At 44.7% G+C, this 13,244-nt stretch overlaps 1 protein-coding gene across 2 annotated transcripts in view; it reads left to right on the top strand.

Annotated features, from left to right (window-relative positions):
- The window catches only part of Dsp (desmoplakin), a 48,061-nt gene that overhangs the window by 29,882 nt on the left and 4,935 nt on the right, over positions 1-13,244 (top strand). The window contains exons 12-23 of one of the 2 annotated variants that reach the window (XM_087590528.1): positions 846-1,000; positions 1,726-1,852; positions 2,739-2,940; positions 3,790-4,016; positions 4,993-5,159; positions 5,472-5,610; positions 6,511-6,704; positions 7,768-7,930; positions 8,498-8,581; positions 9,315-9,422; positions 9,976-10,074; positions 10,939-11,436. In XM_087590528.1, coding sequence (XP_087446654.1) covers positions 846-1,000; positions 1,726-1,852; positions 2,739-2,940; positions 3,790-4,016; positions 4,993-5,159; positions 5,472-5,610; positions 6,511-6,704; positions 7,768-7,930; positions 8,498-8,581; positions 9,315-9,422; positions 9,976-10,074; positions 10,939-11,436 — 2,163 coding nt within the window. 2 annotated transcript variants of the gene reach the window in all.

Raw genomic sequence — 13,244 nt, 5'->3', positions numbered from 1 at the left:
CACTAAGCTGCACCTCCAGCCTTTAGTAGCCATTTTGAGAAGCCGTATCCAGCCAAGTGTTGAGGTACATGCCTTTATTTTTCACGTTCAGGAGGCACAAGCAGGAGGAACTCCGTGAGTTCAAAGTCATCTTGGTCTACATAGTGAGTTTTAGGCTATCCTTCTGAGGCTACGCAGTGCAATCCTGCCTCTGTAAAGGGTGGGGTGGGAACTGGAATTAATTAATTGAATTTACTTATTTATTAGTGTATTGACCCTTCAACCTAGGGCCTCACACATGGCTGGCAGTCATACTACCACAGAGCTATACGTCCAGGCCTTATTTTTTGTATTTCCTATCTTGAGATATGACCTTCTTAAGTTGACCAGGTTACTCTTAGTCTTGCTCATACCCCAGGCAGTCTTTGAACTTGTAACGCCCCTGCCAATGCCTCACGAGTAGCTGGGACTGCAGGTCTGAGCCACCAAGCTAGGTGGAAGTTCACGGAGAAGGTTACTTTTTTTTTTTTTAACAGAATGATGTCAATTTAAGAGCGAATATGACTGAGGCAAGTGATGTCCCCATATTAAAGTCTAATGTACAAAGCACGAATTCAAAACAGGAAGAAAGTAAGATGGAGGTCTGCCTATGGCAGAAGCGTTCTCACACTCCTGGGGGATCTTCTATGGGTCTCTTTCTCTAACTCACTTAGCACATTGCTAACGTTGCCGATCCCTCTGGGTTCACACGGATTGTTTACACAGGTCCTGCTTGGGAGTATCCTGATTGTCTTCCTCTGATGGGGGAAAGCACAGGAGGACCACCCGTTCGTATGCTTTCATTTTCATCTCTGTTTCTTTGGCAGAAAATCGTCCACAAGGGGGATGAATGCATCCTCAAGGACAACAATGAGCGCAGCAAGTGGTACGTGACCGGCCCCGGAGGCGTTGACATGCTTGTCCCTTCTGTGGGCCTGATCATCCCTCCTCCAAACCCACTGGCTGTGGACCTTTCTTGCAAGTAAGTTCTGAAGTTCCTAGCAGCGGTGACACTGAACGGTGGGGCAGGAGGGCTGGTGCCGGAACGAACAGCTCACAGAAGTGTTTCCTTACTGTAATCGCCCCCAGAAAAAGCACTTCCCGTTGTCACGAGTTTATGGTGAAGACTTTATTATGGATAAAAGAGATCATCTGACCATATCAGAGAGCCAGGGGCAAGCATGAGGGCACTTGCCATGCCCCCCCTTTTTAGTAGCGAATGAGTTATTTCAAAAGTAATCATGAATAGGACATACCCCTTATGAATGGCAGCAATTGTTGGCCAGCAGGTAGAACATACATGTTATGGGCTGTCCACAGTAGATTCTTTTCACATGCTTTAGGTTGGAAATCCTGAGCCCCACACTGGGTGGGAAGTGTTGGGAAATGCCCTACCTTCCTCTTCTTTCCAGGGTTCAGGGGTTGTCAGCATTTAAGCCCTGTGGGAATGAAAACACTGCTAACAGTCAACATAACAAAGAACCAGATAGCCTAGCTCAACCAGGACGATTTGAATGTTCTATATAACGACAGATAAAGTCGAGAGTGTACTTCTGGGAGGTGGGTTAGTCTGGATCTCTTGACATGTTGACAGTTTCGAGAATTACACGATCACTCCATAAGGTTTGGTTTAGATTTATGGGCAGCAGTACAAACCTGTCCAGCTTTTCTGTGTGGGCTCGAGTGTTCTCCCTTTCCTTCCTCCAGGATTGAGCAGTACTATGAAGCCATCTTGGCTCTGTGGAACCAGCTCTACATCAACATGAAGAGCCTGGTGTCTTGGCATTACTGTATGATTGACATCGAGAAGATCAGAGCCATGACTATTGCCAAGGTATGTGTCCGGGGCTGCCCAAAGGACTGTGTGGTCCAGTGGACCTAGTCACTGGACAAATGAAGATTTTGTGTCCCACCATGTGAGGCCTCTTAGTCTTACACAGGACTGCTCTGTCCACGGCTGCACAGAAAGGGGTGGCACTCAGGGGTAGGAAGCTTGCTTAGCACGCATGAAGCCTGAGATCCTTTGGCTAGCATCTCATACAAGACCAAATCAGCACATGGCTGGTTATGAGACAAATAGACACACCTCCTGAAGAGACCTGACAAGCCAGAATACTTATGGAAAAGGCAGTGTGGGCCCCCATCTCCTTGGAGACAGTGGGAATGAGGTCATACTCATCCACTGGAAAAAGGTAGAAGGGGAAGTCATTCTCGGAAGAGCTCTGAAAGCATCCCTCCAAGTCAGAGATCCTTGCGTGCAATTCTTTTTTTTTTTCCGGAGCTGGGGACCGAACCCAGGACCTTGCGCTTTCGTTTGCTAGGCAAACGCTCTACCACGGAGCTAAATCCCCAACCCCTAGAGATCCTTAAGGTGTGGTTGGCAGAGCCTTGGGTTGAGGAGTCCTTTAGTGAAGTGATAAGCGTAGAGAAGTAAATGGGATGGGAAGCTATAGGGCCTTGAGCTCCCTTATCTTTTTAGAATGGCTATGCTGCATTTGCTTAGCTTATAGTTGAGTTTCTGCATAATATTGTGTTTGAAGAAAAATATCCTGTGAAGGAAAAGGCCACTGGCAAGCTTCTGCTGTGCTTCTTAGAAACGCTGATGAGGCCCCCAAGACCTTTTATAGCTTAGCCTATGACGAGGGTTGCCCTGCCCACTCTGTCCTGCATGGGGGTGAGACTCACCTCTTCCCAACTCACTGTGCCTGATTCGCTTCTAGCTGAAAACCATGAGACAGGAAGATTACATGAAGACCATTGAAGACCTGGAGCTCCATTACCAAGACTTCATCAAAAACAGCCAAGGCTCGGAGATGTTCGGAGACGATGACAAACGGAGGATGCAGTCTCAGTTCACTGATGCCCAGAAGCATTACCAGACCCTGGTCATTCAGCTTCCTGGCCACCCCCAGCACCAGACAGGTCAGAGTGCACCATCTGTTTTCTTAGTATCAGTCAGAGAGGTGGTTTGGAAAAGAGAGCCACCTGTGTAAACTGTTTCCTTCAAAGACACTTAGTGGGGGCTGGAGAGATGGCTCAGTGGTTAGAGCACTGACTACTCTTCCAGAGGTCCTGAGTTCAAATCCCAGCAACCACATGGTGGCTCACAACCATCTGTAATGAGATCTGATGGTCTCTTCTGGTGTGTCTGAAGATAGCTACAGTGTACTTATATATAATAAATAAATAATAAATAAATAAATCTTTAATTGTGACAAAAGAAAGTCACTTAGTGTGCTATGTGTTGACATAACAAAATTCCCGAAACTGGATAACTTATAAAGAAAAGGAGTTTAGTTAGTTCATTACTCTGATGGCTGGGAGACAGTATGGAGCCTGCTGAGTGATCCGTGGCTTTGTTATAATTCACCAGAGAAGCAGAAATGGGAATGGTGGCATGTAGAAGGGATGGAATGGCTTTAGAATAAGTCACTTAACTGTGGTTTGATCAGTGCCAGAGACTTAACCATCTTGCAGGAGATGTGCAGTCATCCTAGCTGAGGGTGGTACCCTCATAATCTAATCATCCCCTAGGCCTACCTCTTAAAGGCCCTACTACATCAGGACTTTTACATTAGGGACCATTCTTCCATCACAGGAGTACTTGAGGGACAATAAGCCTTATTTACTATATAGCAGACACATAAAAGAATTTGCATACCCAAGCTCTAGAATCAAGTCACAGGAAGTAGGCATATTTTTATACAGTTGAGCAACCTCGCACCTTGCCAGCTTGGCAGTCTCCCATATTTATGGTTCTTACTTTTACAGTCACCAAAACTGAAATCACTCACGTGGGTACCTGCCAGGATGTCAACCACAATAAAGTAATTGAGACTAACAGAGAGAACGACAAACAGGAGACGTGGCTGCTGATGGAGCTGCAGAAGATCCGCAGGCAGATGGAGCACTGCGAGGCCAGAATGACACTCAAAAATCTGCTGCTCACAGACCAGGGCTCTACACACAACATCACCGTGAAAATCAACGAGCTCAAGGTAGGACCTGCTAGCATTAATCTCCCGATTCCTCAGGTCCTGTGCTTATCTGGGAATGAAGAAAACCGCCCCATGGCCTATGTGATTATAGGCAGTATATTTGTTTCCTATTGCTATACTAAAGATGTTTCAATCTTAAGAATCCCACAGCTACAGTATATATATATATATATATATATATATATATACACACACACACATACACACACACACACACACACACACATATTAAACTTGTGGTATATGTACCCTATAGAAGATAAATTTATTTTAAATTATATTTATTTTAAATTACGGCAAGGGCAGGGAGGTACAGTCACATGAGTTTGGGTTCCCACAGAGATCAGAAGAGGGTGTCAGATCCCCTATAGCTGACGTCATAGGCAGCTGTGAGCTTCCCCAGGTAGGTGCTTACTGGGAACCCAACTCGGGTCTTTGGCAAGAGTGGTACAGGCTCCTAAGCACGGAGTCATTTCTCCAGCCCAACATGGACTACTATCCAGTTTTGAAAACTTGAGAATTATGTGAACCTGGGGGATGTTATGCTGAGTGAAATAGACCAAGGGCGGAAAGACAGGCAGTAGGCGATCTCACTAACATGTGCAATTGAATAAGGAGTCGAACGTATAGAAACGTTCTAGTGATGATCTAGTGATGACCAGGGGTGGGCTGAGGAGGAAGTGCGGAGATGTAGATCAGAGGGTACACGTTTGCAGTAAAGTAAATCTGAGATCTGGCGTGCAGCAGGGAACTGTAGGTAATAATGTACTTATTGAAATTTTGCTGAGAGAGTAGATTTTAGGTGCTCTAACCATATATATGCATGGATACAAGCACCGTGGCAGGTACCTGACGGAGCAGTGGCCTTCGTTATGCAGAGCAGAACAGCTTGCTGCAAACCTTAAAGCGACTGGTTAAAAATGGCTTTGAAAGAGTTGCACAGCTAGTGAAATGTGCTCCCCTCCTTTCTTGACAGAGTGTACAGAACGACTCACAAGCTCTGGCCGAGGTTCTCAATCAGCTTAAAGACATGCTTGCCAACTTCCGAGGGTCTGAAAAGTACTGCTATTTACAGAATGAGATATTTGGACTATTTCAGAAGCTGGAAAATATCAATGGTGTCACAGATGGCTACTTAAACAGGTGTGTGCTGCTAGTACCTCTCAAGAACAGTTGGCACTTTCAAATTTCCTTTTGTCTTCCCTTTTGGTGAAAGGGATAGAGCCCAGGGTGACTGTTCTCTCAATGAGCCACATCCCCAACCCTGTCAAGCTTCATTCTTGCCTGATTTCATTCTTTATATGTGCTTGACCTATTGGAGCTTGTACCTTAAAGATGCCCATCCTCCTCCCAACTGCCTTTATATCACCCTGTTTCCCAAAACCGACCAAAAGCCAATAGTAACCGTCCGATTACATCACTGGAAACGTTAGTCATATGTTTTGCTCTTTGCAGCCTGTGCTCTGTGAGAGCCCTTCTCCAGGCAATTCTGCAAACGGAAGACATGTTGAAGGTCTACGAAGCGAGGCTGACGGAGGAGGAAACTGTCTGTCTGGACCTGGATAAAGTGGAGGCTTACCGCTGCGGGCTGAAGGTACCTTAAAGGGTCACAACTACAGCCTGGGCCCCCAGGAAGTGATGGAGAGCTCCGCCCTCTGCTCCAAAGCCTCACTAAGTTTTCATGAGTGTTTTATTTTTAGAATTATTGTAGGTTTACAGCAAAGCTGACAGGATAGGGCCCATATACACTGTACCTAGTTTCTTCTAGTGTGTCAGTGTCATAGATTTGTTTGATCTACTTGACACGATTGGTGAGTTGGTAATGACTTATTAGTATAGGCTGACTTCAATGCCTTTTGTATGAAAGGAAGGCTCTCATGTAGGTCACCTAGGTCTCGAAAGCACTATATAGCCGAGGCTGGCCTAGAACTCCAGCTCCTCTTGCCGCCACCTCCTGGCAATGGGATTACTGGGGTGCACTACCCCACTCACGGTCCATGCTTTCCCCAGATGTGCAACTGGGTTTCATGGGGTTTTGGACCTTTTAGTTTTTATTGTCTATACATGGCTAATGTCAGTCATTGGCAGGAAACTTTCCAGTGTCTGTCAGCAGGAACAGGATGGATGTGATTTATAGTGGAAATGGTTAGCAGAGTCCTGAGTTAGAATGATTTCTTCACTTCAGGGCCTCTGAGCCATGCATGATAGTTTATGCTTATAATCTCAGTACGTGAGAGGCAGAGGCAGGGGGATTGCTGTCTTCGAGATACTGAGGATCAAATCCAGAACCTTGTGACTGTTAAGCTTCTCCAGCCCTGAGCTATGTCTCCAGGCCTTTCTCTTTTAATGATAGAGCCAGCGGGCAGCTCAGTGGTAAGAATGCTACTTTGCCTCAGCACCAGAAGTAGATGTAAATAAGTAGTGGCTCAGGGGTGGCGTACAGTGGTGGAGGAGGAGATGACTTTTTATGCACCTTTCCCCCTTTAACTTGCAGAAAATAAAAAATGACTTGAACTTGAAAAAGTCACTGTTGGCCACCATGAAGACGGAGCTGCAGAAGGCACAGCAGATTCACTCCCAGTCTTCACAGCAGTACCCGCTCTATGACCTGGACCTGGGCAAATTCACTGAGAAAGTGACACAGCTGACGGATCGCTGGCAAAAGATAGATAAGCAGATAGACTTTAGGTGTGTCGGTCTCCTTCCCCACAGTCCCTGCATTCGGTGGTGCAGATCTCACCAGCGCTATTGTCAGAAAGCAGGGCCTGTACTTGGCCAGCCTACTTTCTGTCATTAGTTTTGACTATTCTGAACATTTTATACAGATGCACTTATACGGTGTGTTCAGAAGTGGCTTCCACAGAGTGTGTAGCTAGACTTCCTGTCTGTCACGGCGTCTTGCTTATTTAATCTTAGTCACTTATTTTTGTGGTAGTACGGATTGAACCTGTGACTTTCCCCATGCTAGACAAGTGTACTACTGCCTTGAGCTACTTTCCCAAACTCCCTGACTGTTTTTCAAGATGTATTTATTTCATGTATGTCAGTACACTGTCGCTGTCTTCAGACACACCAGAAGAGGGCATCAGATCTCATTACAAATGGTTGTGAGTCACCAGGTATTGCTGGGAATTGAACTCAGAGCCTCTGGGAGAGCAGCCAGTGAGTGCTCTTAACCACAGAGCCATCTCTCCAGCCCTGTTGTTTGTTTTGTTTTAAATTGGGTCATGCTATGTGGCTCAGGCTGTTTAGGAACTTGAGCCCCTGCTGCCTCAGAGCACAAGGATTATCGGCATGTGCCATCACCTCTGAGTATTTTCCACCTGTCTTTAAAAAATTAAATTAAATTTCTAGCAGTTGAATTTTGTCTATTTTTTCGGGTTTCATGGGGGAAGCAGTGAGATAGGATCTCACATAACCCTGGCTGTCTTCCAGTGCCCCACAAAGTCAGAATTGGCCTTAAACTCTTGATTTTCTGACCTCCACCTTGCAAGTTCTGCCACATGCAGCCATTTCATCTCTTATCATGGCCGGCAACTATTCGTTTGTTTGGACTTGTATCATAGTTGATGCATATTTGGGGTTTTAGTTTTTGGATATGATAAAAAAAATGCTATGATAAATTTTTGTGCTTGCCGGTTTTCAGTTCCTTTAGGTAGACACTAAGAAGACTCGTCGGCTGACTTAATGGGTTACATATTTTAATGTGTAATAAGAGTGCCTTAATAATTTTATACATTTTTTCCCGTAGATTGTGGGACCTGGAGAAACAAATCAAACAACTGAGGAATTATCGTGACAACTATCAGAGCTTCTGCAAGTGGCTGTATGATGCCAAACGCCGCCAGGACTCTTTGGAGTCCATGAAGTTCGGAGATTCCAACACAGTCATGCGGTTTTTGAATGAGCAGAAGGTATAGCCCCACTTGTCATTCCAGCGCCCTGTTGTGATTAATCGGGTTTAAGCTGGGTTTGCTCCTGGTTTGAAATGAAGAATATTTCATATTATGAATCTACCTTGTGAATGCTTAAGGAGTGCACAGAGAGAAAGCAACTGGGATGTTCAGAAAGGAATACAACTGAAGAATAGTGATGGTGGAGGTTATTTTCATGTCATAGTTAAGAAGTGTTAGAGTTGAGACAGTGAGTGCAGGCATTGTTGGGGGTGGAGGCAGACATAGGAGATCCTTGAGTTCAAGGCCAGCCTTGACCCTATGTCAAAAAGAAAAAAACAAAAAAAACAAAAGAAAAAAGAGAAGTGATGGGCCTATATGGTAATTCTGATTGAAAGTCTCCTCTTATAAGGAATAAATTGGAGGCTTTCTTCTTCTGTCAGAATGGAGAAAAGTTCTCCTCTCAGGCCATTACTAATCATGAGTCCATATAATAATAGACTGAAGGGAAAGAAAAGAACCACGGTAAAAGTGAAGTAACCCTTCCATTTGTATGCTTTCACATTTGTAATATTTTATCCTGTATAGAACCTGCACAATGAAATATCTGGCAAACGGGATAAATCAGAAGAAGTACATAAAATTGCTGAGCTTTGCGCAAACTCAATTAAGGTAAATTGGTTTCCTTAAGAATGTTGGCACACTGTGGGAGGGTATAAAACCTAAATTCACTGTGTTCATGTGTGAAAATACCGAAGAGTTTTAAAAAAGGATGGTTGGTGATGGTTGACCAGATGGCTCACTTAGGGGAAGGTGCTTGTTACCAAGTCTGACAACCTGAGTTTGATCCCCAGAGCACAAGTGCTAAGAGAAAACTGACTTTTGCAAGTTGTCTTCTGACCTCCCAGTGCATACACTCAAAATAAATATATTAAGGGTTTAAAAGAATGTTGGTATTTCATCAAGAATATTGCTAATTACATTATTTGTTTTGCTTTAAAGACACTGTCTTTTTGTACTCTGTGCAAAAATTAATGTGTTTCATTTAATAACAATATTAACTGATCATTGTTAAGGACCTTTGTGAGAAAATTTTTAGAAATAATTTGATGATATAAATCTGTGCAATTATAACTGAGGCAGGAGTATTGCTATGAATTCAAGGCCAGCCTGGATCAGACAGTGAGTTCTAGACCATTTAGGAACAGAGTGAGACTGTCTCAAAAAAAAGAAACAACAACAAACAAACAAACAAAAAAAAAAAAAAACCCCAGAAAACAAAGGTTTTCTCAGGACTGGAGTAGATAGCTTTGGGATAGAGTATTTACCCAGCAGACAGGATCCTGGGTTTGAATAAGCAAGAACCCAAACAAGGATGCTTCTCTTAAACTTTGTAATTCTGCAGGATTATGAACTCCAGCTGGCGTCATACACCTCAGGGCTGGAAACTCTACTGAACATACCTATTAAGAGGACCATGGTTCAGTCCCCATCTGGGGTAATTCTGCAAGAGGTGTGTAAGTCTATCCATATCTCAGTGTCGACTGCCATAAGTCATTATGTATCCCTTCATGTCTGTTGTCCCTTCTGCCTGTCTCTGCCCTGTTTCCTGCCCACCTTTCCTACCATGCTGCAATACATCTCTGGTACAGAGTGTCCGCTGAAACTCAGGGCTTATTAGCACTCTCCCTTTGGTGTGAGTCGATACACATGACACAGTTTTGGAAATCATTTGGGGAAGTCCAAGTGTGTCCTTTATGTGCTGGACTGGATTTGCCATATTTGGTGAGATAGACTCCTAAGAAGTGGGAGTTATGTAGTAGATTTATAAAAGACAGCTTTCCCCCACAGATGTCAGAGACGGTTAGCTGGAGTGGTGAGGGCGGAACACAGATGGTTCTGGTCCTTTGCTGGATTTCTAGATTCCAGATCCAGCATAACTGACAAATGGGAATTTACTATTTACAATGCCATTGTTTTATTATAAGAAGGCAAAACTATTCAACTTGTACAGAACTCTTAAAAAAATGTAATATACGTAGATATTTCTTTTTTCTTTCCCGAAGGCTGCGGACATCCATGCAAGGTACATCGAGCTACTTACAAGGTCTGGAGACTACTACAGATTCTTAAGTGAGATGCTGAAGAGCCTAGAAGATCTGAAGGTGACTCGTTTCCTTGAAGTGTTTTTTTTTTTTTTAAAGAAACAGCATAGAACCTTGTTATCTCTGCTTCATTATTACAGAGCTTGGTCCAATTGCATTTCTTCCAGTTGGTTTAATGCAGTTTTAGTCTGGGCTCAGTACTGTGCTCTCGAGTGGCTGCTCCGAGCGGACTTAGGTAGCATTTGCCAAATTGTGATTACTTTGTCAAAAATCTTATGGTTTCGTTTAGTGCTTTATTTATATGAAATTTGCTTTATTTATATACAATTTTAGATAGACTCACTATAGACTGAATTTTATCTTTAATGTTGAGTAATTATTCAATTTCTTCTCCCTTTTTGAGAGTAGACTTGAGTTCATATGGGTATTTGCTGTGTATCTTTGAATGGGTGCTGTATGATGCATCAAATCGAAAGCTCTTTGGTTTTGTTTTTTTTTTTTAGACCAAACAAAGAGAAATGAAACAAAACAAAGACTAGGTTGGCCTCAAATTGATAATCCTCCTGCTTCTACCTCTAAAGTGGAGGATTATAGGATGTGCCACCATGCATAATTAATCATGTGCTTTTGGTCAGGGGGAAGTTATTTTGTTTTAAAAAATGAGGAGGCTGGAGTTCAAAGTTGACACATCATTCCCTAAGATCATATGAGCAGCCAACGGAAGCATTGTTGGTGGTGTGGAGGGTCTTGGATTGTTTTCTGGTAGTTTTTATCTGATATCATTTGTGTGTGTGTGTGTGTGTGTGTGTGTGTGTGTGTGTGTGTGTGTGTGTAAAAATACGCATGACTCTGAAAAGGTGTTGTTTCTTCCTTGTGAACCAAAGTGCTTTCTTTTCAACATGGTTTCTGATTTTATATCCACAGCTGAAAAACACCAAGATTGAAGTTTTGGAAGAGGAGCTAAGACTGGCCCGGGATGCCAACTCGGAAAATTGCAATAAGAATAAGTTCCTAGATCAGAACCTGCAGAAATACCAGGCCGAGTGTTCCCAGTTCAAAGCAAAGCTTGTGAGCCTGGAGGAGCTGAAGAGACAAGCTGAGCTGGATGGGAAGTCAGCCAAGCAAAACCTAGACAAGTGCTACGGTCAGATCAAAGAGCTCAATGAAAAGATCACCCGGCTGACCTATGAGATCGAAGACGAGAAGCGCAGGAGAAAGACCGTGGAGGACAGGTTCGACCAACAGAAGAATGACTATGATCAGCTGCAGAAGGCAAGGCAGTGTGAAAAGGAGAGCCTTGGCTGGCAGAAGCTGGAGTCTGAGAAAGCCATCAAGGAGAAGGAGTACGAGATAGAGAGGTTGAGGGTTCTGCTGCAGGAAGAGGGCGCCCGGAAGAGAGAATATGAAAATGAGCTGGCAAAGGTAAGAAACCACTATAATGAGGAGATGAGTAATTTAAGGAACAAGTATGAAACAGAGATTAACATCACCAAGACCACCATCAAGGAGATATCCATGCAGAAGGAAGATGATTCCAAGAATCTCAGAAACCAGCTTGACAGACTGTCCCGGGAGAACAGAGATCTTAAAGACGAGATAGTCAGGCTCAATGACAGCATCTTGCAGGCCACAGAGCAGCGAAGGCGAGCTGAGGAAAACGCCCTTCAGCAGAAAGCCTGTGGCTCAGAAATCATGCAGAAGAAGCAACACCTGGAGGTTGAACTGAAGCAGGTCATCCAGCAGCGCTCAGAGGACAATGCCAGGCACAAGCAGTCCCTGGAGGAGGCTGCCAAGACAATTCAGGACAAAAATAAAGAGATCGAAAGACTCAAAGCTGAGTATCAGGAGGAGGCCAAGCGTCGCTGGGAATACGAAAATGAACTGAGTAAGGTAAGGAACAGTTACGATGAGGAGATCATTAGCTTAAGAAACAAGTTCGAGACTGAGATCAACATCACCAAGACCACCATCCACCAGCTGACCATGCAAAAGGAAGAGGATACCAGCGGCTACCGAGCTCAGATAGACAACCTCACCCGGGAGAACAGGAGCCTGTCTGAGGAGGTAAAGAGGCTAAAGAACACTCTAGCCCAGACCACCGAGAACCTCAGGAGGGTTGAAGAGAATGTCCAGCAGCAAAAGGCCAGTGGCTCAGAGATGTCACAGAGGAAACAGCAGTTGGAGATTGAGCTCCGACAGGTCAGTCAGATGCGGACCGAAGAGAGCATGAGGTACAAGCAGTCCCTCGATGATGCTGCCAAGACGATCCAAGATAAAAACAAGGAGATTGAAAGGCTCAAACAGCTGGTAGACAAAGAGACCAATGAGAGGAAATGCCTGGAGGACGAAAATTCCAAGTTGCAGAGAGTGCAGTATGACCTGCAGAAAGCCAACAACAGCGCCATGGAGGCCATGAGCAAGCTGAAGGTTCAGGAACAGGAACTGACACGCCTGCGGATTGACTATGAGAGGGTTTCCCAGGAGAGGACCGTGAAGGATCAGGACATCACGAGGATCCAAAGCTCCCTGAAGGATCTGCAGCTGCAGAAGCAGAAAGCAGAAGAGGAGCTGAGTAGGCTGAAGAGAACGGCCTCCGACGAGTCCTCCAAGAGGAAGATGCTGGAGGAGGAGCTGGAGGCCATGAGGAGGTCTTTGAAAGAGCAAGCGGTCAAGATCACCAACCTGACCCAGCAGCTGGAGCAGGCATCCATTGTTAAGAAGAGGAGCGAGGATGATCTCAGGCAGCAGAGGGATGTGCTGGATGGCCATGTGAGGGAGAAGCAGAGGACCCAGGAGGAGCTGAGGAGGCTCTCCTTGGATGTAGAGGCCCTTCGGCGGCAGCTCGTGCAGGAACAGGAAAATGTCAAGCAGGCTCACTTGAGGAATGAGCATTTCCAGAAGGCCATAGAAGACAAAAGCAGGAGCCTCAATGAAAGTAAAATAGAGATTGAAAGGCTACAGTCTCTCACGGAGAACCTGACCAAGGAGCATTTGATGCTGGAGGAGGAGCTGCGGAACCTGAGGCTGGAATACGATGACCTACGGAGGGGCCGAAGCGAAGCAGATAACGATAAAAACTCAACCATTTCGGAGCTAAGGAGCCAGCTGCAGATCAGCAACAATCGAACCCTGGAACTGCAGGGGCTGATTAATGATTTACAGAGAGAGAGGGAAAATTTGAGACAGGAAATTGAGAAATTCCAAAAGCAGGCTTTAGAGGTATTCACAAA

The sequence above is a fragment of the Rattus norvegicus genome, chromosome 17, assembly GCF_021556685.1.
Source record: "Rattus norvegicus strain SHRSP/BbbUtx chromosome 17, alternate assembly SHRSP_T2T, whole genome shotgun sequence".
Classification (NCBI taxonomy): domain Eukaryota; kingdom Metazoa; phylum Chordata; class Mammalia; order Rodentia; family Muridae; genus Rattus; species Rattus norvegicus.
The sequence above is the reverse complement of the archived record's forward strand: the minus strand, read 5'-3'. Positions and strand labels throughout refer to the sequence as shown.